The following is a 25026-nucleotide window of genomic DNA, read 5'->3' as shown; positions in this document are numbered from 1 at the left end:
TAGTGTTGGACCAGGGGTGCAGAGGACGGGCTCTGGCTGGGGCATCCCAGCCCAGCCCAGCTCAGGCTGGGGGGGTGGGCGAATGAAAAGCCCCTGGTGGGTGCTTTTCCCTCTGTACTGCCAGACGTAAACTGGGGGGTTTGCTTCAGCTGGGGGGGTTCTCCCCTCTGCCTGTCTTAGAAGCAGAGGGCAGGGGAAGGGGCAGAGCTGGGGTGATCTCAGCCTGGTTCAGTTGAGGGAGGCAGAAAGCCCCCTGGTTGGGTGCTTTCCCCCACATGCTGGTCAGGCCTTGGCTGGGTGGTGTGTTCCCATCCGGCCTCCCCCCCTTTCCCCCCCCAGGCTTTTCTTCCCCTTACTGTACAGCCTGGGGCTAGGGGGGCCTGAGCATCTGTTCCTTTGCCCCCATCCTGTTGTGCTGACAGGCCCAGGCAGGAAGCAGGCTGGGGAGCTGAGGCTTTAGTACCTGACAGCTGAGGATAAGGCCATCCTTGCTTTATCAGACCAGACAGCACAGCCCAGGGCTGCAAAGCATCCTGGGGGACTATGAGTTAACTTGAATAAGGAAAGGATCTGGGACAGAATTTCCATAAACTGGTTTAACCTAAATCATTTATGTCTGATACTATCTCCAACCAGGTTTATCTTAAACCAGTTTTGGCCATTTTGAAAGTGGTTTATGTACTCTGAACTTCTGTTCTGTTACAGGTTTAAACCAGTTTCCAATCACTTAAACTGGTTTATGTCGAATTTCTGTCCCTAGCCCATGAGTCTGCAGTGTGATACAAGTGCACAGAAGGCAAATGTGGTTTTGGGATGATGCATTAAGAGAAGTATTGGTGGGTGAAAGATGTGGTAAATCATAGTGCCTCACTTGGCTTTGGTTAGGCCTCACATGGAGCATTAAGTGCAGTTCTGGGCTCCACATTTTAAAAGGATGTGTAGAAGTTAGAGAGGGTCCAAAGGCGGACAACAAAGATGATAAAGGGCATGGAAAGCAAGTCATAAGAGGAGAGACTGAAGGAGTTTTTTTTCCCCTAGCAATCCTACCAGAAGTGCAGAGCCTGTGCTTTTTTTGTGGAACTCACCCAAATTGGCAGTTTCCACAAAAATTGTGCAATCATGATTTCTGCAGGTCTCTAACCATTGGTCTGACCCAGTATGGTACTACTGATGTTTTTAGGTTTATGCTTCAAATTATACTGCTGCCAACTCTTCTAGTTTTGGATGTAAAATGTGGAATGGATCCTTTGCAATTGCATTTACTTGGTTGAGTTTGAGGATTAAATGACATTATGAATAACACCTGTTGCATATCACTTTTTCTTTCTCAGTTTACACTATATTGAAAATTTTTGCTTGCTCCAGAAGCTTTCTTCACTGACTGCCCATTCTGCGGACAGAGGCACAGACACTAGTATGCTGTTTTCAGGATTTAATCCCTGAGCTAGGCATGTTTAGCTAGCAAAAAAGGTGCATAAGAGGGAACAGGATGGCAGTCTTCAAATACTTGGGCTGCCATAAAGAAGAGAGAGAGAACCTTTTCTCTCTTGTTCCAGACAGGAGAAAATAGACCAGTGGCTTAAAATTGCAGCAAGTTAAGATTGGATATCTGGAAAAACTTCACTGTGAGAACAGTGAGGCAGTGGAATTAGAGGCTCTAGGGAAGCTGTGGACTCTCCATTACTGGAGGTGTTCAAGAAGAAATTGGACAGCCACTGGTTGGGGATGATCTAGACATAGCTATGTCTGTTTTCTATTGTTGGTATTTCCATGCTTCTGGGCTTTGCTGATTCTTCCCTTCCCCCCCCCCCTTTTTCTGCAATATGTGTCAGGGTGTAAACCTCCCCAGAGGCATTGTATGTTGTGTGTGCCAATTTTTTTGCTAGGAGCCAAGCCAGAGGTTCCTGGCTAAAGGGTCTTGCCTCTCTGCTCAGGGTTAGATCAGTTACCACATTTGGGGTCAGCAAGGAATTTTACCCCTGGTCACATTAGTATGTATGGGCTGTGGGGTTTTTTGCCTTCCTCTGTAGCTGGGGGCATGGTCTCAAGAGGTCTCCTCTACCTGAGACCTCTTGAGCATATGCTGACAACATTTTATAAAAGCAGGATGTTGGCTACTGTGGTTCCCCTGCTTTACCTGTGGTATGTGAGGGTGTTAGGTCTATGTTGCATCAGGTTTGAGGGTAGTCTTACATAGAGTTTAGATTATGTTTTGTATGGGATGGTTTAGATAGGGATGATCCTGTCTCAGGCAGGGGGTTGGACTAGATGACCTCTGGAGGTCTTTCTCAGCCCTACTTCTCTATGATTGTCTTCATTCTTTTCTGAAATGAATACAACTTAAATGTAAGAAATTAATTGTTGCTTTCTCTTATTTAATTAATGTAGATTAATGAGTGTTTTATTATGGAGTATCCTAGGATTTATTTATCTCATGTAATAAGGGCTACAAAAATGTTATGTATATGTAGTGTTGTGAACTCTAGAACTGTTTTAGAATAGAAAGAAACATTTCCCACCCTTTGGTCACGTGAAAAGCAGTGTTGTGTTGGCAGGAACATAACAGGTGTTAATTTTTGCTGCAAGGTTATTTATATAAAAGATTTTAAAGGAGCTTACATAAATTGGCAGTTTGTGAAATGTAAGAGGCTGATGGTGAGAACTGAAAATAAACAGGAATCCAAAGCTCTGTAAGAGCTTGCTTGCTGCATTAAACGTTCCAGCAACTGGCATGCTAGTTGTGTATAAAAATGAGGTCGGTAGTTGTGTTTTAAGTTATGCCTGTTCAGGTGAGAGTTATCTTTGATCTATTTTACCAGGTCATTTAGTGTTGTTAGCCTGCTCCAGGGAGACAAAACACTCTATTTTCATTCCTTTGTCATTTTAGGATGCACCATTCCCAGACCTTCCCACTTGTTTGCTCAATGGGCAAATGTTCAACCCTCCTGAACTCTACCGCCCAGGGGGTTAGTGCTGGGCCCAAGGAAACACCCTGTTCTGTACCCAGGGGTGCAACCTCAGTGCACCCTAACCGCTCTGAACAGCCAGGTGCAGCTCACCAGTTTGATGCTTGCTCTAGCACCCCCATGCAAACAACAGCAATCCTACTGCCTACCTCTGTGAAGAGAATGGAAACCATTCTCAGCTGGGTCTCGGCTCTGCCCTATTGTGAGTGCTAACCCAACTCCTACCGTGGGGTGGAATGCAGTGAGCCTGCTGGGTCTCAGCTCTGTCCTGGTGTGATTATTAACCCAACCCTGCAACCCAGTCTCACTTCAGTGAAATGTGCAAGATTTTGGTTCTCTCTGTCTCTCTCTCTTTCACTCTATCTCTTGTTCTTTGGTGGCTGCAGAGTGAGGGAAGCCATAGCCCTCATGGTGGTCTCTCTGCCTCCAAGCTACATGTTGCCCTCCCCACTCCTCTCCCACCCCAGAGGAAAAATAAAATTCTGGCTGCTGTCCCTGCCCTTGCTCATCATGTCCTGGGGTGGCAAGTCACAGTTGTATAGGTCTGAGGTGTCATTAAGCTTTAGCCTGTGACTGCTCTAAAACTGTTCCAGCTTTGACAGCATAATATTCTACAGATTTAAAATGTTGTAAAGATAACCTGTAAAAGCATCCTTATTTTTTTCTGCAAGCTATAATGGCTGGTGAAGCCAAGTGTTTTGTCTTTAGAGTTCATGTTCAGTGCCATACAGGGGTGTCCCATTAGAGGATTTTTATCATGACTGCCTATTTTGAATGGTTCAAGGGGATGTGTGTTGCATGCTGCCCTTACAGATACAGCAGACTGCATCCAGAAGCACATAACTCTAGTGATCCAGAATCTGCCCTGGCTCCCAATAGCTTTCTGAGTGCAATTCAAGGTGCTGGCTGTGACATATAAGGTTCTAGACAGTCTGGGTTCTGCATACCTAAGAGGCAGCCTTCTCTCATATGTTCCATCATGATCCTTAAGGACAGCCAAGAGCAATCTCCTGCCAAGTATCTTCAGTGCACCAAGTACGCTTGGCAGAAACGCATGGGAGGACATTCTCAGTTGTACTTCAGCTTTAGAACTCCTTCCCTCTTGAGGCCTGCCAGAACCCAAGCTTGGGCATCATTTGGAAACGACGTAAGATCTTCCTACTTGGACGGGCATTTAGGAAATAAAGCTAGGGTGGGAAATCAAGTGATTTTTCTGGTTTATGGTTTCTCCTATTTTATAGGGTGTTCTGTTCTATGGTAAGCCTCCCTAAGTCTGTTTTGGGAAGGTTGGCTTATAAATGAAGTAAATGAATAAATACCAGAGTTGTTGATGTATCAGAGTAGCAGCAGGCCCTTAGTCCCCTCTGGTCCATTCTTTTCCTTGTCATGGACTGCTGGAGCAGCTGGATAGGGAATGGAGCTGTGAGTAATACAGGGCACATCTCCAAGGTATATCTGCAAGATCAGTTTGGAGATGTAAAAGGCAAGTTTCACCTAAGCAGCTGCCACAGTCTTAACAATAGGGTGGATGCAAACGTTAACAAGCAGATTCAGACTTAGCATTGTTAAGAAGGTTACAACATTTTTTGCTCCTTCCTTTCCATTTCACACTGCACAGCTATGTACTGGGACAACCAAAGGATAGTTAAAGGAGATCCTTGAGAGGGGTATTGACTGTGCCAGACTTAACTGATTTGTTTTACATATATAGTACACTGGTGCAGGAGACCAGGAGATATTGGTCTCTTCAGCCTTATGCCTACAAAAGCATATCTTGGCTGCAAATTCCTTTTTAATCTTATTAAATTAACTGTTTTAAGGGTCCCTCCACAAGGAAATAGGCTGCAGACTTTTTATTTTCGAATGAAAGATAAGGTTTTCATTTAGAGAGCCAAAAGGCTGGGTCTTTTAATGAGTTTCTGCAGAACCTTCTTCCAGCTCTTCAGCATATGGTACTGAAAGCATTCGTTGAAAGAGTCCAACTGTTGACTGCTGTCCAAAAAGTTTGCTACCAGGCTGTAATCTAGATATTGGAACTTGATTAAAGAAAGCTCTTCCACTTGCACAAACCTTTACAGCCATTCCAGGGCAGGCAGACCTGATGCTAAGTAACATTTTAACTGATTCAGCAATTTGAGCCTTGAACACTTTTGTTCCAGCAACAGCAAATATATTTCTCAACATGGCACTGCAGATTAGCACTTCAGATGAGTATCTCATTCTCAAGATGTAGCTGGGATTGTCTTACAAATCATCTTCCTGGTACTGATGTCATCTGCATTGGCAGCAGAAGTCCAGTCACAGTGGTTCCGTTCACAACATTGCCAACTCAGTTGCATGTAAAGATGCAAGAATTATTCCCAGCCACTCATGCACTGCATCAAACTAATGTAGGATTGAATGTCTCTCTAACAAAGAAACGCAGAGAGAGTCTGAAACAAAGAAAGAAAAAATAAAGTCTTAGAAAATAAAGTCTTTCTGAGCATCTCTGCTATTGGAGAGGAAAGATCTTGCCTGTTTCTTCCTTCCCTATGAATTGCAACAGCAGCTTAGATGTCAGAGTGTTTATCTCCCAGTGGAATCAATAGGAAGAAATCTTATTGGATTCACTGAGACTTAGAACAAACTTTGACTGTATACTGCATCCATTTTGCTTTTTGTGACTTCAAATCTAGCAGTGAGAAGCAGTTCTCTCATCTTGTATCAGCCTGTAGAGCATACTTTCATATCGTGATTTACAGTTGGTGATTGAGAAATGTTTAAATATGTGACAGCTAATAACAACTACACCAATAATCAAACATATTTTCTGAGATGGGCTCCTACTGCTCTCAGAATAGAAGCAGCAGAAGCAGCTCATATGGTATTAGAAGCACCCGGGAGTAGCTGTAGCTGGGGTCATTGGTGGATCCAGGATTTTGTAAAGGGAGTGTGAGAGCAGAGATGGGTGCCGCATCCCAAGTCTTAACTCCCCCCCCCCTCCAACTGGCCGACCACACTATAGGAGTAGCGGTCAGGTACTTCATTTTTTTTAAGTCTCTCAAGCAGATAAGAATCCCCCCCCACCCAACCGCCTGCTGTTGCTGCTGTCCCTGGATGATATGGGGGGCAGGGGGAGCTCCAGAGTCACTCCTGCTCTGCTTCAGCAGCAGGGAGCCAGAGACAGTGGCAGGGGCATCAGGCTGGTTCCCCCTTCCTGAGTTTGCACCCAGGCTGGTGGAAAATGCCCAAGGGGACTGGACAGAGAGAAGGAACCTGCCTGCTGCTGTTGCTCTCTCAGGCTGAGCCTGGTTCCTTGTGCAGTCCAGCTGGAGCAGGACAGGAGGAACTCTGGAGCTCTTCCCACCCCCAGGGGAGCTGGGAACAACAGCAGTGGCAGGCAGAGGAGAGAGAGAATAGGAGGGCAAAGAAGGGGGATGTGCCCTTGATTGTGGAATGGAAGGGGGAGGAATCCTTACCTAATTTGGGGACTGAAAGTCCCCAGCTGCTGCTCCCATGCCATGGTCTTAAAGGGAGGTGCAACCAAGCCACTGCAGCCCCTCTGGCTCTGTCCTGGGCTGGGGTGAAAAAGAGGTATGCTTTCCCAACATATAGTCCCAGTGTTCCATGGCTACGTCTCACCCACAAGGACAGGAGAGAGACATGGTCTGAGATTCAAGCCCTACTGTTACTGGGAATTAATGCACATCCCAATGATCCAAATTGAGAATATAACCTGGGACTGGCACTGCTCCATTTCAGGGAAGGATAATTGATGGACAGGGCCACATTTCCTAAAACCAACGTCCAAACCCAGCTGGTTGTCCTGCCCCACCCGTAGATAACATAAGCTGTGTTTAAAAGAATGTTTCTAAGGTTGCAAAAGCCAGCACTTGAAGATTAGAAAAGACCAGATTTACAGTTGCCATTTCAATATGAATTCTTGTGTGCAAGGTGATTACAGTCCTTAATTACATGATCACTCAAGCTGTTTTTGCATAGGATCCTTGCCCAGTGCACAGGATAAATGCTCAAGGTGACAAAACCACCTTGCTGAGTTGTTGGTAAGCAGAAAGCTGGTAGTTTGACTGTGTGATTTTGAAAACTGTATACTTTACTTTGCTAAGCATTTAATCAGATTTCTTTGTGCTAAATAAAAAAAAATCTATTTTCTTTAGGGGTTCACCCACCCATGTAAAATCATTGCTCCGTGTCTGTGACATTAAGTTTATAACAGGAACTAAACCTACTGTCACAAAAAAAATTATGATGCTAAGTGTCTAACACACACCATCAGCTGACCTCCTAAGATCCAGGGATCTTCTTTTTTTGTGGGAACATTAACAGGAACAGAAAAAAAAGAAGTAAAGGAATAGATATTTTAATGTGCAAACAATTCTTTCTAAAGGAAATAGATTACATTTTGGCCCTGTGAAGTCACTGGCAATTTTACTGTTGAGGCCAGGATTTAACCAGTGGTTTGTTTTGTTTTTATTTTTATTTTTTTTAAAGAGTTTTGTAAGATGTTATTAATGGGAATGTAAACCTTGATCATGACAGTAGTTTGACTGCCTTTAAGAAACTTTGGGCAAAATTCAGCCTGTTTTAAAAAGGTGGGAATGAAATTTCCCAAATTTTATATAAAAAGGATAATTTTAGGTTTTTATATTTTTCATTAATTTCACGTGCATGATGATTTGACTCTTTATTTAACTAGTTTGGTCCTATGTATCATTGCACAAGAGAGGTCTCACTTTCTGATGGAGCACTGCTGTTAAATACACTTGCCCATTGTGTACATTCTCTGAATTTCTAAAAGCGTACTGGTAGGCAAACGCTAATTCACTCATCAGTTTTTTAAATTACAAACTAAAGTTCTTCAGTACTATTTCTTTGAGCTGCTGTTTGTTAAAGCTTCAGTGGATATTTGCTAACATCTCACTGAGTGATACCCAAATCCTTGGCTTCTGGCCCACTGACCTCACTGTTTGCTTCCTTGTGAAAAGCATTGCACATGCTAACTCACCCAAACCTGTCAGCAAATCTGCATAGAAGCTGTCAGTTACCAATCTTTTACAAGAGGTGTTCTTTCAGTGTTTGGAGAAATAAAACATAGAATATCTACTGAAAGAAAATACAAGTAATTGTCCTTAACAAGAGAGAAATTGTCCTTCTTTTGTAAATTAAGGATAAATTCTGTTTTTTATTTTTTCTCATATCAGAAGTATTCAAATATGACATCTCCCCTTTTTAAAGACGTATGCTTTTTTATTTTAATGTGCCTTTAAGAGTTTGGATAAATTCCATTTAATGACCATTAGTAGTACTTTTGTGTTACCAGCATTAAATTTGTACCAAGATTCAGAATGTACAAAATGGGCTGCTGCCTTCAATATGGCATTATAGCTGTATGACTACATAAAATAATAACTAAAAACAAATTTGAAGAAAGCAATTCAGAAGATGATAAAGTTAATAAAAGAAACTTTTTCTAAATGCATCAGAAGCCAGATGCCAGCTAGAGAATTGGTGGGACCATTAGATAACCAAATTGATAGGACCATAGCAGAGAAGATAAATTAATTCTTTGTATTAGTCTTTACTGTAAAGGATATTGGATCAACTCTTCCTAGCAGATGGGTCTGAAGAGTTAAATCACATTAAAGTGGGAATAGAGGAGGTATTAGAACAAATTAATAAATGAAGCACTAATAAGTCACCAAGACCAGATGGCATTCACCCAAGAATTTTGAAAGAATTCAAGTGTGAAATAGCAGAACTGTTAGCAGTTGTATGTAACCTATCATTACAAACAGCCTCTGTGCCAGAGGACTGGCAGTTGCCAACACCCATCTTCAAAAAAGGCTCCAGAGGTGATCTTGGGAACTACAAATTAATAAGTCTTATTTCTATCCGTGGAAAGTTGGTGGAATCTATAGAAAAGAATAGAATCAGCCGTTACATGGATAAATAAGATATGCTTAGGAAGAATCAGCATGGTTTTTGTAGAGGAAATTCTTTCACGCCAGTCTCCTGAAGCTCTTTGAAGGCATTAAAAAGTATATGGACAATGGGGATTAGCAGCTACATATTTGAATTTCTAGGAGGCTTTTGACAAGGCCTCTCACCAAAGGTTCTTAAAAAACTGAGTTGCCACTGGTTTGGAAGGCTCTTTTGTGGATCAAAGTGGTTAAAAGATAAGAAACAAAGGGTAAAGCTAAGTGGTTACTTTTCACAATGGGGGAAGGCCAGTTGTGGGATATCCAAGGATCTGTGTTGGGCCTGGTTTTCTTCAACATTTTTATTAAGGACCTGGAAAAGGGAGTTGAGGGTGAACTTTCAGATTTCCAGGTGACACTAAATTATACTAGGTAGTCAAATCCCAAGCTGATAGTAAAGAGCTGAGGAAAGAGAAGGATCTCACAAAGCTGAGTAGGCAAAAAAGTGGCAGATCAACTTCAATATTTATAAGTGTAAAATAATGCCTGTGTGGAAAAATAACCTCAGTTATACCTACATAATACAGGGCTCTGAACTATCCATTACAACTCAGGAAAGAGCCCTTTGAGCCATTTTAGATAGTTCTCTAAAAATGTCAGTTCAATTTTCAGTGGTAACCACAAAAAAAAGGGCAATGAACTGCTGGGCATTATTAGGAAGAGAATTGTAAACAAAATAAACATCATCCTGCCACTGAATATAAATTCATGGTGCACCTGCATCTTCAATACTGTGTACTGTTCTTATTTCTGTGTATCAAACAGGATGTAATGGAACTAGAAAATGTTCAGGGAAGGACAAGAAAACTGGTCAGGGGTAGCACAGGGGTAGGTAACCCTGACACCTGTGCCAGAATGTGGCATACAAATGCATTTTGCTTGGCACTTGTGCCTCAGGGAAGGGGCTGGGGCTGTGCTGTCCCAACAAGGATCAGGCCCTTTGTGGCTCCCTCAGCATCTGCCTGGTCCTTCTGCAATAAAGGGGGATGCAGGTCCCGCCTACTGCTCACCTTGGGTTTAAGGATGAAATGACTTCTCTGTGAACATTACAAACACCTGTTGCATATCACTTTTTTTTTTCTTTCTCAGTTTACTCCATATTGAAAATTTTTGCTTGCTCCAACAGCCTTCTTCACTGACTGTCCATTCTATGGACAGAGGCACAGACACTAGTATTCTGTTTTCAGGATTTGATCCCTGAAAATTATTCCTCCCACAGAAATGCCCACATAGTAAATAATTAACATAGAATACCAGCACTATAATACAAAACCATAGATTCATAGATGTTAGGGTTGGAAGGGACCTCAATAGATCATTGAGTCTGACCCTCTGCATAGTCAGGAAAGAGTGCTGGGTCTAGATGACCCCAGCTAGATGCATATCCAACATCCTCTTGAAGACCCCCAGGGTAGGGGAGAGCACCACCTCCCTTGGGAGCCCGTTCCAGACCTTGGCCACTCAAACTGTGAAGAAGTTCTTCCTAATGTCCAGTCTAAATCTGCTCTCTGCTAGCTTGTGGCCATTATTTCTTGTAACCCCCAGGGGCGCCTTGGTGAATAAAACCTCACCAATTCCCTTCTGTGCCCCCGTGATGAACTTATAGGCAGCCACAAGGTTGCCTCTCAACCTTCTCTTGCGGAGGCTGAAGAGGTCCAGGTGCCCCAGTCTCTCTTCATAGAGCTTGGTCTGCAAGCCCTTAACCATACGAGTGGCCCTTCTCTGGACCCTCTCCAGGTTATCCGCATTCCTCTTGAAGTGCAGTGCCCAGAATTGCACACAGTACTCCAACTGCGGTCTGACCAGTGCCCGATAGAGGGGAAGTATCACCTCTTTGGATCTATTCGTCATGCATCTGCTGATGCATGATAAAGTGCCATTGGCTTTTCTGATGGCTTCGTCACACTGCCGGCTCATGTTCACCTTGGAGTCCACTAGGACTCCAAGATCCCTTTCCACTTCCGTGCCACCCAGCAGGTCATTCCCTAGGCTGTAGGTGTGCTGGACATTTTTCCTCCCTAGGTGCAGCACTTTGCATTTCTCCTTGTTGAACTGCATTCTGTTGTTTTCTGCCCACTTGTCCAACCTGTCCAGGTCTGCTTGCAGCTATTCCCTGCCCTCCGGCGTGTCCACCTCTCCCCATAGCTTTGTGTCATCCGCAAACTTGGACAGAGTACACTTCACTCCCTCGTCCAAGTCACTGATGAAGACATTAAAGAGTATTGGTCCAAGGACCGAGCCCTGCGGGACCCCACTGCCCACACCCTTCCAGGTTGAAACTGACCCATCCGCCATGACTCTCTGGGTGCGACCCTCTAGCCAATTCACCACCCACCGGACTGTGTAGTCATCCAAGTCACAGCCTCTTAACTTGTTCACCAGTATGGTGTGGGATACTGTATCGAAGGCCTTCCTGAAGTCTAAGTATATGACATCCACCCCTCCTCCTGTGTCCAGGCGTTTTGTAACCTGGTCATAAAAAGAGACTAGATTAGTCAGGCACGATCTGCCTGCTACGAACCCGTGCTGGTTTCCCCTCAGCATAATTTGTCCTGCCGGGCTCTCACATATGTGAGCCTTGATAATTTTTTCAAAGACTTTGCCAAGGATGGAGGTGAGACTGACTGGCCTATAGTTGCCTGGGTCCTCCTTCCTCCCCTTCTTGAAAATGGGGACCACATTGGCCCTTTTCCAGTCCTCCGGGACTTGGCCCATGCGCCACGAGCGTTCAAATATTCCCGCCAGTGGCTTTGCAATGATGTCGGCCAGTGCTTTCAGTACCCTCGGATGGAGCTCATCCGGGCCTGCCAACTTAAAGGCATCCAGTTCTTCCAAGAGACTCTGCACCATCTCAGGGTCTACGCATGGCAGTCTGGTGCCCTGCTGCTGCCTCTCTACAATCCCGGTGAGAGATTTGTCATGCCCCTCACTTAGGAACACTGAGGCAAAGAACTCGTTGAGGAGTTCAGCCTTGTCCCCCCTGTCCGTCACCAATTGCTTCTGCCCATTTAGTAGGGGTCCTATTCCTCCCTGGGCCTTCCTTTTACTCCCTATATAGCTAAAAAAACAATTTCTTTTTGTCCTTTACTTGGGATGCCATCCTCAGCTCCATGGTAGCTTTGGCCCGTCTAACTGCCTCCCTACAAGCGCGAAGAGGAGGTATATTCGTCTTCGGCGATCTCTCCCTGTTTCCACTTTTTATGTGCTCCCCTTTTGGCCCTTAGGCTGCCCTGGATTTCTCTGGTCAGCCAGGGAAGCCTCCTGGCCCCTTTCCATCTTTTTCCTCGCATCGGGATCGTCTCCCTTTGTGCCCGAAGGATCATTTCCTTAAGGCACAGCCACCCTTCTTGGGCTCCCATCACTTCAAAACTCCTACTCTGCAGTGCATCCTTGACTAATCGCCTGAGTTCATTGAGATCAGCTTTCCTAAAGTCTAGCACTTTCACCCTACTAGTTACCTTACCCACTCAACATCTTATGGTGAATTCTATTATTAGGTGATCACTGTCCCCCAGGTGACCACCGATCTGTAGGTCCCCTACCATGTTATCCCCCGTTGCCAATACCAGATCCAGTAAGGCATTCCCCCTAGTGGGACCATGTACCTCCTGTGTCAGGTGGAGGTCCTGTACACAGTTTAGAAACCTGTGTGAGCGGTGGGACTTTGCTGTCTGTGACTCCCAGCAGATGTCTGGGTAGTTTAGGTCCCCCATGACTACCGCCTCTTTAGCTTTTATGGTCTCTGAGAGCTGCCTCAGGAGCCCCGCATCTAGTTCTTCCCCTTGGTGTGGGTGTCTGTAGCAGACCCCTACCACCAAATCCCTTTCTCCTTGCCCCCCATGTAACCTAACCCACAATCCTTCTACCTCCTCATCCTTCGATTCCGTCTTGATGAGGGTCGATGTATATTGCTCATTGACATAGAGCGCAACCCCTCCCCCTTTCTTCCCCACCCTGTCCTTTCTGTACAGCCTATAACCCTCAATATGTACCGCCCAGTCGTGGGATGAATCCCACTAGGTTTCTGTTAGCCCTACTAAGTCATAGGTGTTTTCTGCAAGCAGGAGCGCTAGTTCATCCTGCTTGTTCCCCATGCTCCTAGCATTAGTATATAGGCACTTGAGCCCTGTGACTGGTGCCTTTGCTGCCCCCCACTCCGAATCCCAAGGGGCCCCTTATTTCTTACCTTCTTGTTGTTTACCTGTGCTGTACTGTTGGCCGCCCCATGGCTTGCAGGTTCCCAATGTTCTCCTTCTTCAGGCTGGGCTGTCCTTGTGGGTGCCACATGGTTTGGTGGTCCACAGCTTCCCCTGCCCTCATCTTCCCCTCCCCACGATGAGCCTAGTTTAAAGCCTGCCGAATAGAAGTATCTGAAAGAAAAAAAGTCCTAGTACAAAAGCCAATTATAGGACCTCCCAAGGATTTGTTTAAGAGTAGGTTACATAATAGTTAAGGATTATTGTAAAATCCTGGTTTACTTGGACTGCAGGCCATGTGGCTTATTCCAGCCACTTAATCTCTGATTATATGAAAACTGAAAACTCCAGATTTTCTGTAGTTTTAATAAGTATTCCGGGGGATAGTTTTATAATACCCTGAACTTGAAGGAAGTCCAGCAAGAAGCATAACAAACTCAATTTAGTAATTATTATTTTTTCATCTTTATGAATGTAAGGACTGAAAAGCATCATAATGAATATATGCTGGTGTCTGGTGTGCTGCTTGAGTCAATGAAACATTGACCTGAATTTATTAACTCGGGTATAGTTAAAAATACATTTTTATTCTAGAGAGACTGCCAATGTCATGTTGACAACTTTGTGAAGCCAAGAGGATAGGACAGATGTGCTTTCTATGTTAATTCATATCAGAGAGATCCAGGAACTTTGAATCTATCCTCAGATGTAATCTTTCTCCCACCCAGTCTAGCTCCTGAGGGGCAGGGGGGAGTCAGGAGCCAAAATCTGATGTGAAATGTGTGAGGAGTTCATCTTTGCTACCAAAAGGAGATCGCTGTATATTTTACTTTGTGAGTTAAAAGTTTTGCTGGTGTAAGGCAAAATGATTCAAGTCTCTTCACTAGTTCCATATAGAAATGACGTGACTACCAATCTGCACCCACTGCCAGAGCAGATAAAATCTTAAGTACCTAAAATCTTGTTTTCATGCAAATACTCCTGGTAATAAAAAAACTCATGATAAATCTGAGAAAGTGATGTAATGCTTATAACATGCTCTGCTCTGCCAAGAAGTAATGAGGTGAAATTATGAAAGGGAAAACAGGCTAATCATCAGGGAGAATGTCTGATAGTGAATTATGGGGGAATTGTATTTCTTGAAAAAAGTGTGGGAAATCCTATTATTTGGAACTTAGAAAACTAAACGTCAGAAAAGAACAGTGTTGGATGGACAAAGAGCGAGACTTGGATGACCTATTAGAGTGTTTCCCAAACTTATGATACAGGCGTGCTTTTTTCTGGATTAAAATTGGCAGCACACTTCACTCTTACGCCTTGAAAGGGGAGTGGTGAAAAGTGGTGATGACACACAAATGCAGTTTGCAGATATCCGGTCTTGCTGCAGCTCCCCAAGGACTAGAAGCTGTGCACACACTGTAGCTGGGAAGTGGGGGGGCTGGAACCAGTGACAGCAATGCAGACATGGAGAAAGCTTTCCTCAGGGGAAATGGTGTCAGGCTGAACTGGGGCAGCAGCATCTCTGACAGGGTGCATGGAGCCACTTGCTGTGTGCCCCAGGACTGAGGTGGGAGGTTATAAACAAACTCTGTGCTGCTCTGGGAAGTTGCGGGGCACAGGCATAGTTGGGTTTGGGAGTGGGGCATAGGGACACTTGTTGGCAAGGGCTCCCCAGAGGGCCAGGGCTGGGTCAGAGCTCTCTAGGCTGCCCACAATCAGCTGGACCTGGGACTAGAGGGAGGCCCACATCGAACATGAAGAGCAGGGCACAACAGAGCATGGCATAACCATATCCCCAAGGTGCAGGCAGGGTGAGGCAGCGGTAGTTTCCAGACATCCAGTCCCAGTGCTGCCACTGCTTCTCCCAGCCCGCCTCCCACCAAATTCCAGCTGTTGGGAAGTTGTGCCAGGACTGGATATCTTCAAGCTGCTGCTGCATTCTGCCCTTGTCTGGGGGACATGGCCATGCCGGCCCTGTTTAAAATCCCCCCAAAAAAAGAAAGAAAGAAAAGTGTCATTTTTTTGCAGCGCACCTCTGAGCTCACTGCACAATGTAGCACACTCTTTGGGAATCATTGATCTAATAGCCCTTCTATAGGAAAAATATTTTGGCATGATGCATTTTTTTAGTTTTCCACAAGGCATCATATAATCTTTAGAACACAGTCCATATAGTATTGATCAGGTTTGATTTGTATATTGTTATATTCTCTGGCTTCAGGTATCTTATTAAAGGTTAGTTGTCATGAATTTAGTGAACTAGTCTATAGTTAAATAAATATTTTATCCTTGCATTTCTTAAAATAGGAAAAAGTTGATTGAACTATTCAGGTAATCAGAAACAAGGAAGTTGAAAAAAGCTTCCTGGATCAGCTAGTCCAGCTTCTAAAATCAAGCATGGATCTATACTCTGTTTTCCATCATTTTTATTTTCCTAACCTCAACACCTTTTTTAAGGGATGCTAACAATATATTGTACCAGATATTCTTTTCCTGCCAATATTTCCCATTGCCACATCTCCTACTTCACATTTTAGGGTGCTCAATGTAATGAAACTTTTTTTTTGTAGCACAGAACTCTAAGACTTTTTGGTGACATTAGCTAGATCACTTACAGTCTGTAGACTTTATATATCTTATTTGAGATTACATGTAGATTGTACATTCTGTTTTGAACACCATACAAAAATGAAAAAGCTTCAAATATCTTCCCATCAAATGGAGGCCATTAGATTTGCTTTCATGTAGATCAGTGAGAGCCAGCCTTTTTGCCAGGTGTGCCACAAAGTAGCCCGACACCATCCCCAAGTACCACTCTGTTTCCCTTGTCCTGCCCAATCTGCTGTTCTGCTTCCTGCTCCCTGCCCTGTGCTGTGTGCCTGTTCTGTTGCTCTGTTTTCTGCTTTCTACTTTATCTGCTGCTGTTTTGCCTGTCCTTGCTCCTGTCTCTCACCTCTGCATGCAACACACGGAGGCTGCCTGTGCCACTTGTGGCACATGTGCTACTGGTTGGTCACGTCCAGTTTAAATCATCAGCATGGTGTACTATGGAATTACAGCCTAGGGACACAAAGGATGATACATTTTTCCTTCTCAGAATGTGTTTTGATCATCTTGAGAAATTATTCTAAAGTTTCTGATATAGCTGTTATTTCAGTACATCTTGTCTGGGATGTTATGTTCTGTTTTAGATAATCAGAAGATTATTTAATGATTAAGTTGAAGATTAGTTGTCAGCAGAGGTTGGGAGGGCTACAGTTTCCACTTTCTTAGTGGATCAGTTTGATTGCCAAAGCAGTGCTTCAGATAGAGTTTACAAGAGCTTGATTTATTTGCATCTGAAAATTTGATGTATTTACTCCATTTTCCTGTGTGTGTGTGTGTACACACACACACACAATAATATATATATATATATATATATATATATATAAATATATACACACACACACACAATAATATATTAGTTTATTTAATGCTTTAAAAGCTTTGGTTTTATAATGAATTTCACTGTGAGATGTTGAGGCCATATTTATCTTTAATTGAGACCAGGCTGATAGAATTCAGTGAATTCACATAAATGATCTTCCATCTCTTCTAGATATATGGGCAATTGGCTGCATATTTGCTGAACTATTGACTTCAGAACCTATTTTTCACTGTCGTCAGGAAGACATCAAAACAAGTAATCCTTTTCATCATGATCAGCTAGATCGCATTTTCAGCGTAATGGGATTCCCTGCAGGTAATTTACTTTTAAGGTCAGCCATAAAGCCTTTGAGCAGGATTTCAGCAAAAAGGAAATGACTTGCTGTTTTGAATAGCTGTATGAAAATTGGCAGTATGATGGATTTGGAACCTCTGCACAAGGAAGCATTGGGAATTGCAGAACAATAATATTGACCAAGTAATAGACATTTTCAAACAAATACTAGTTTGTGTACAGCGTATTGCTTATTCTACATTTTAAACTGCCCAATTGCTTTTTCTTTTCTAAGATAAAGACTGGGAAGATATAAGGAAGATGCCAGAATACCCTACACTTCAAAAAGACTTTAGGAGAACAACGTAAGTGATTATACCACACACAAGTATTAAGAACTGTATGTAGCAGATATACAAAAATTATCACTAGAAGTTGGCTTCTGGTACCATATTTTTTTGCACGTGACATGCACCTTTTTCCCAAAAATCAGTCCCCCAAATTTGGGATATGTGTATTAAGTGGAGAAGCTGATTTTCTGCCCGGGATAAAAGTAGCTTGTCTTGATTTCTGCTTCACACTGCAGTAGCTGTGGCATTACTGTTCAGGCAGCTGAGGATTCAGTTGATTTAATGGCTCATTGTTCTTCACTCCACAGGTGTTAATGATTGTCTTCCCTTTTTAATAGTCTTGGTGTTTCACTAATCAGGCAAACCCTTCTTAGGGCAATTTTGCTGTCTGCTAGCTGCTCCTGGTCTCTCTCCCCCTAGTTCACAGTCTTGGAGATTCTTAATCTCTTTTTGCAAAAACATAGATCCATCCATAGACACCAGTCTTCAACAGTAGCTAGGTTTTAGTTTTAGTTGAGCAGGAAAGGGAGGATGATGAGTCACCTGAAGATTAGGTTCTGTTCTTGCTGTATACAGTCACGACTCTAGTAAAATCCTTTATTCTTAATTATGATTTACAGAAACAAAGGGTGTGTTGCATATAAGAAAATACAGTATCTTAAGTCTTGTTTAGGTTTTGGAAGAATATTGTTTTGATTAGTGTCCTCTAAATTTATCATGCAACTGTTAGCTCAGTTAATCAGATTGTCCTGTTTTGTAGAAAAGGGAGGGCAAGGGCACAAAGGGCAACACAGACATCGATAAAGCTCAAGACCGCCTTTGGGAAATGTAGTTCTTTTTCCAATTTTGCCACGGATCCACTATGCGACTGTCACAGGGCACTAAGGTGTGCATGCTCCTTTAAGGGCAGAAACTGCCTAGAGAGAGGACCCTAGGAGCCAGGCATAACCCCTACAGGTGCAGGTTGCCATGGCAGCTGGCTAATGAGGGAATTAGCCTGCACCTGGTCAGCTGATGGGAAGAAGGCAGGACCCTGGGCGCACATAAACCCCAGGGCTGGGACTAGAGGGTTAGTTCTCTGGCAGCAGCCAAGGGGGAAGGAGCTCATAGAGGAAGCTACTTGGAAATGCTTGACTGCCTGTTGTGATGCTGGTAGGATTAAGGGGCTATAGGAGCTCGTAAATGCTGGTGGGGAGGAGACCCATTAAACTGAGAGAGAATCTTGCCTTCTTAAAAGGGATAGAGTGTGGACCTATGTTATTGTTGTGTTGTAGCCCAGGGGCTTGTGTGTTCTGTTGTTATTTAAACTGGTGTACCAGGCTGAGGCTATTGTCGAGGAGGAGGTCTCATTGGGGCACACTACAGTGCGGAGAGCCCAGTGCCAGAGAGGGCGCGGAGACAGGGCTGCGGAGAGCCCAGCGCCAGAGAGGGCGTGGAGACAGGGCTGCGGAGAGCCCAGCGCCAGAGTGTGCGATGACAGGAAGCCAAGCTAGATGGAGGTCTCATAAAAAGGGACATCTAATACCATCTGCGAGGTATGGGGTGTGGTAAAGGGGAGGTTTTGGAGCCACGCATCTAGCTCACAAGGCTTGGGGGGTATCATAAGACACCTCCTGAGTGTGGGACCCAGTAAAGGGTCCAACAACCTACAGCGTTTAGAGGAGTCTGTCAGGACTGTGATCGAGCAGCAACCTGAGGGCAGCCTCCCAATTTCATTGTTTAAACCAGCAAGACGTGGCAGGTGAGATTCGTAGGCGCCCATAGGGCAGAGCTGACAGTCATGGGGCTCTAGGGACATCACAGCCATCCCTGGGGAGGCTGTATCATGACAGTGACCTTAGACAAATCATAAGAGCTTTTCTGTGCATCAAGTTTATCACTGTCAAATAATAATTATACCTGATATCCGCATATTAAAAGCAAGATATATATTCCACATGCAGCTACTCTTCGCTTAATGCCGTAGTTATGTTCTTGAAAAATGTGACTTTAAGCAAAACTATGTTAAGCGAATCCAGTTATGTCACGGTAGTTACCTACTAGCAGGCGGCAGCCAAACAACATTATAACCGAACTTTGTGCGACTTTAAACAAGTATGTTCTCTAATAGATCAGCGACGTAATAACAAAACAATGTTAACCAGAAGGACGTTAAGTGAGGATTTCCTGTATTTTGATCTGAGTGGATACTAAAATTCCACATAGTGTTTTTATTGCAAAAAGGGTAAGCTATTTCCCAGCCAACTAAGAGAAGTGATTGCAACAAGCACTCAGGTATCAAATGATCACAGAACAGCCACACTGTTGGAATCACTGTGCCTGTCTGAGGCAGTGCAGTTATATATTCTATTGTAATAAATACTCACAGTTTATAAGTACCAAGAACAAAAGTTAGGACACGTATTCATGCTTTACAGAACAGAGGAAATGACAGGTTATAGATAAGACATTATATCTGCTAGCAAATGTAATACAAAGGGAATCTCTCTTAGTTAATATGAGTTTTCTTTACTGCCTGCTACACTTCCTGAGTCTTATACTCTGTTACTTATGAAATGTTTTTGCTTGGCAATTTTCCAGATATGCCAATAGTAGCCTCATAAAATACATGGAGAAACACAAGGTCAAGCCTGACAGTAAAGTTTTCCTTTTGGTAAGTACATTTCCAAAATCATTTTTAATGATTAGGTGTTATTTTACCTTGACATATTGTAACATGAATACTGTTCTGTCTTTTATTGCTAAATGCAAAAGGGTGTGAGCATAACGAATTACAAAACTTAAATCATGCATTGAACTTTTCAGCTATGGTTTTTAATATTTTAACAGATTAGCTGCCATCTACTATGTGCAATTAAACTTGTATGCTATTTAAAAAACTTGAGGACTGGATACATATTAAAGATGGCTGAAGTAATCTGTATAGTTGTACATCAGTATATAGATTATATCCATATGGGGGGGAAAGAGCTTGGCATCAGCTTTCCTCCTGGAGGGGGAATGCTTTCTCTCATATGACAACAGTGCTATCAGTACAGCTGTGACAGACTGAGTTGCTGAGATGACAGATCCAGGGCTGTGTGCACAAATGCAGTGTAAAGTTCCTATGTGCACTTCTCTGGTCCTAGTGTAGCCTCTGTGCAGGACAGGGCCCTATGCACAGGATTACAACTCTTTTCAGACTGCTTTTTCATGCATTAGCCATAATTAACACCAATGGGCCTTGCATTTGGGATCTTGCTTTCCTCTATGCTTCTCTTTCCCTGTTATGGCAGCAGTAGGGGATGGCAAAGAGTTTCTGTTCCATCTCTGCCATCAGAGGATCATTTTTTAGTTGGGGAGATCCTCCATGGGTCTGTGGTGCTGCTTTTAGGTCCAGTTTATTTCAGTGTTCTGCTCAAACCAATGCACAGTTAATTTAATTTCTTATGCCAGCAGAACTCCATAGTCATGATAATATAGAAGGTTACTGGGTTATTGAAATGAAAAATTTTACGCTACATGAAATGCTATTTTTTCTTCTGTAAGTGAGCTTTTTGTAGCTTACCGAATCATGATGAAAGGGAAGTGTACAAGCCAGGGGTTTCAAAACTGGTCATTTCCTAAATTGTTGACTGTTTGTGATGTTCTGTTCTACAGCTTCAAAAACTTCTCACTATGGATCCTACAAAGAGAATTACCTCAGAGCAGGCTTTGCAGGATCCCTACTTCCAGGAGGATCCACTACCTACATCAGAGTACGTCTTGCTTTTCCTGTGCTTTTTACTGGGATGCTTCTTTTCTGTTAAGCATCAATGTATTGTATACGGTGACCATTTAAAATGAAAAAATACGCTTGCAGCTGAAACAGTTTCCCTCACCATCGTGATTGTAACTCAAAACTTTTCAAGACAACCTGTAGTGTAGGAGAGAACAAAAACTTTGAAGTTGCTTTTCCCAGTAAAGATGGGAAAATGAAGGAACAGAGATGATTCTCAGAAACCTATTCTGTCCCTTTTGGGGCATCTGTCATTCAGAAAATATATAAAATACACTTAGTTCTGATTTATTTTTGACAAATCAGACTTTATTAGAATCCACAAACTCTCTTGCTCAGAGATTGTGAATTTTACCAGTAGCGATATTGTGATATGGTCAAATCATTTCAACTGCTGTTATAAAACTATCAAAATCCTTTTGAGCTGGTAGGAATATCTTCCACAGCAAAAGTGTCAAATGAATGCCTACAGCAGGGAATGGCAAAATACGGCCCATTGGCCAGATCTGGCCCACCAGGCTATTCTATCTGATTCGCAGGGGCCCCTAAAAAATTTAGAAATTTAATATTTATCTGCTTCTGGCTGATTGTCAAAGATGACAGCAGCCAGCAGCAGTAGGACCTAGGGGGTGCTAGCAGCAGGATTAAGCAGCCACAGCAGCAAGGTTGGCCCAGGACTGCCCCACCCCCACCCTCAGCCCCACCCCTAGCCAGAAGCCTCTGCCTAGCAGAGGCCTGGGACCCTGGGGCTGTTCCTGCCTCCCTGTGCCAGAGGGAAATTCAAATAAGAAGGTGGGGAGGGAGGCAGGGGAGGACTGCAGACAATCACTCCAGTCCTCAGGGCCAGGCTGAGCTGGCTCCTGCAGTCCCAGTGATGCATCCAGGAACCACGTGGTACTGGAGCACCCAGCTGGCGGGAGGGAGGGGACTGAGGAAATGGCTGCAGAAAGTGAGGGGAAAAGGGCAGTGAGTGGGCGTGCAGAGCACAGCAACAGCTGGGCGGGAGCACAGGGCCCTCACCGGTGTCCTGGGGCCAGTGCTGCCGGGGCCCGGAGCGGGGCAGCAGGAGCATGGGACTGGGCCAGCAGGGGCTTTGTGGAGCTGAGTTGGCTCCCCTCCTCTCCCTGCTGGCTAAGCCCAGCCCAGTTCCATAGAGCCCCTGCCAGCCCATCCCCCACCCTGGGCTCCCAGTTACCTTGGCCCCGGCGCGGGCTTCATGCTTCTGCCCAGCTGTCGCTGTGCACCACGCACTTGCTCGCTGCTACTCTTCCACCACCTGCCATGGCCATTTCATAGATTTCATAGACATTAGGGCTGGAAGGGACCTCGGAAGATCATCGAGTCCAGCCCCCCGCCCAAAGGGCAGGACGTCAGCTGGGGTCATAGGATCCCAGCAAGATAAGCATCCAGTTTCATCTTGAAGGTGTTCAATGAAGGCGCTTGAACAACCTCCGGTGGCAGGCTGTTCCAGACCTTGGGGGCTCGGACAGTAAAGAAATTCTTCCTTATGTCCAGCCTGAAACGATCTTGTAGTAGTTTGTGACCATTCAACCTCGTCATCCCTTGGGGCGCTCTGGTGAACAAACGTTCCCCTAGATACTGATGGTCACCCCTGATAAACTTGTAGGTGGCCATCAGATCACCCCTGAGCCTGCGCTTTTCCAGGCTAAAGAGCCCCAGGGCTCTCAGCCTGTCATCGTAGGGTCTGCTTCCCTGACCTCTGATCATGCGCGTGGCTCTTCTCTGGACTCTCTCAAGCTTCTCCACATCCTTTTTGAATTGTGGAGCCCAAAACTGGACGCAGTACTCCAGCTGCGGCCTCACTAAGGCCGAGTACAGGGGGAGAATGACGTCCCGGGATTTGCTTGAGAAGCATCTATGGATGCAAGCCAGCATTTTGGTCGCTATACTAGCCGCAGCATCGCATTGCAGGCTCATGTTCATCTTGTGGTCAATGATGACCCCCAAGTCTCTTTCTTCCATAGTGCTAACCAACATAGCACTGCCGAGCCTATAAGGATGCTGCGGGTTTTTTTTCCCAAGGTGGAGAACCTTGCATTTATCGGCGTTGAACACCATCAGATTCTTGTCCGCCCACTTGCTGAGCCTGTCCAGGTCAGCCTGGATCATCCGCCTGTCTTCTGGTGTGGATGCTTTGCCCCAAAGTTTGGTGTCATCGGCGAACTTGGCCAGTCCGCTTCTGACTCCAGTGTCCACATCATTAATGAAGATGTTGAACAGTATGGGTCCAAGGACAGAGCCCTGGGGCACCCCACTGGTCACAGGACACCACGATGAGTGACTTCCATCAATTACTACCCTCTGGGTCCGACCCCGGAGCCAATTTTCCAGCCAGTGGATCGTGGAGGACCCAAGGCGACAATTGGCCAGTTTCTCCAAGAGATGATCATGGGACACCAGATCGAAGGCTTTTTTGAAGTCAAGATATATGACATCAATCTCATCTCCCTTGTCCAGGTGTTAGGTCACCTGGTCGTAGAAGGAAATGAGATTGGTCAAGCAAGACCTACCCGCAACAAACCCGTGCTGGCTATTCCTTAAGATGTTGGCGTCGGCCAGTCCATTAAGGATGGCCTCCTTAATAAACTTTTCTAAGATCTTCCCCGGGATAGAAGTCAGGCTGATGGGCCTATAGTTAGCTGGATCCACTTTCCTCCCTTTCTTGAAGATAGGCACCACGTTGGCCTTCTTCCAGTCTTCGGGCACTACACCAGAGCGCCAAGAGTTTTCAAAGATCCGCGCTAGAGGCTGGGCTATGATGCTCGCCAGCTCCTTGAGTACCCTGGGGTGAAGATCGTCAGGGCCGGCTGACTTGAAGGTATCCAGCTTCTCAAGATGTTCCTTCAGAAAGTCAGCATTAATGGAGGGCAGGGGATCACCCTCACCCGGACTTCCCGGCCCTGTAGCGGGCACGGGCGTCCCATGGGGCTGATGAAAGACCGACGCAAAGTACCTATTTAATAGGTTGGCTTTTTCCTGGGCGTCAGTTGTCAGTTGCCCCATCTGGTTCAGCAGGGGTTCAGCGTTGCCTCTGCTTTTCCTCCGGCTCCCCACATATCTGAAAAAGGACTTTTTATTGTCCTTGATGCTCAAAGCTAGCTGGAGTTCAGTTGCTGCCTTGGCTTTCCTGGTCTGCTCCCTACAGGACCGGACCAGTGCAGAATAATCCTCCTTGGAGGTGACTCCCATCCTCCATCCTTTGTAGGCCTTTCTTTTTAGCCTCAGGAGGTCTGCTAGGTCCCTGGAGAGCCAGGGGGGCTGCTGTGCCCTCTTGCTGCCTTTCCTCCGAGATGGAATAGACTTAGTTTGTGCATTGAGGATCGCTCCCTTGAGGAGCAACCACTCTTCTTGAACTCCCCTCTCCCTGTGGTCACAGTCCCTTAGGGCCTCACTGACAAGCCTCCTGAGCTTGTTAAAGTCGGCTTTCCTGAAGTCAAGGACTTGCGTGTTGCTGACCGACTTGCCAGCTTTTCGGCGGATGGTGAAGGTGATCAGCTCGTGGTCGCTGTCACCCAGCTTCCCATCGATCACTAGGTCGCCGACTAGGTCCTCCCCAGTAGCCAGCACCAGGTCGAGCAGCGCTTTGCCTCTCGTTGGCCCATAGACTTCTTGAGTCAGGTAGAGGTCATCCACGCACGAGAGGAAGCTCTGTGACCGCTCAGATTTTGCTGAGCGATCCTCCCACGAGATGTCTGGGTAATTGAAGTCACCCATGACATCCATGGTCCTGGAGCAAGCTGCCTCAGCCAGTTCCTGGGCAAACTCCTGGTCTAGCTCAGGACTTTGGGTGGGAGGTCTGTAATAGACTCCCACCATTGTGTCCCCTGTGCCGTGTTCCCCACGGATTTTAACCCAGAGGGTCTCCAGCCGTCCACCCTGGTCGCCAATATCGGCTTGCAGGGACGCGTAGCTTTCCTTAACATAGAAAGCTACACCCCCACCCCTTTTCTCTACACGATCCCTCCTGTACAGGGTATAGCCATCTATCCCCGTGGTCCAGTCATGGGTGGAGTCCCACCAGGTCTCCATGATCCCTATGACATCGTAATTGTTTG

At 45.0% G+C, this 25026-nt stretch overlaps 1 protein-coding gene across 8 annotated transcripts in view; it reads left to right on the top strand.

Annotated features, from left to right (window-relative positions):
* CDK19 (cyclin dependent kinase 19) overlaps positions 1–25026 on the top strand; it is a 219732-nt gene that overhangs the window by 158084 nt on the left and 36622 nt on the right. For all 8 annotated transcript variants that reach the window (XR_009464037.1, XM_059732902.1, XM_059732897.1 and 5 more), the window contains 4 exons: positions 16742–16885; positions 17139–17208; positions 19774–19846; positions 20833–20930. Coding sequence is in view for 7 of the 8 variants with exons in the window: in XM_059732902.1 (XP_059588885.1) it covers positions 16742–16885; positions 17139–17208; positions 19774–19846; positions 20833–20930 (385 nt within the window). In the remaining variant the exon portion in view is untranslated. The remainder of the gene's footprint in view (positions 1–16741; positions 16886–17138; positions 17209–19773; positions 19847–20832; positions 20931–25026) is intronic.

This window comes from Alligator mississippiensis, chromosome 1, assembly GCF_030867095.1.
Source record: "Alligator mississippiensis isolate rAllMis1 chromosome 1, rAllMis1, whole genome shotgun sequence".
In the NCBI taxonomy this organism is placed as follows: domain Eukaryota; kingdom Metazoa; phylum Chordata; order Crocodylia; family Alligatoridae; genus Alligator; species Alligator mississippiensis.
This window is presented reverse-complemented; position numbering and strand designations above follow the sequence as displayed.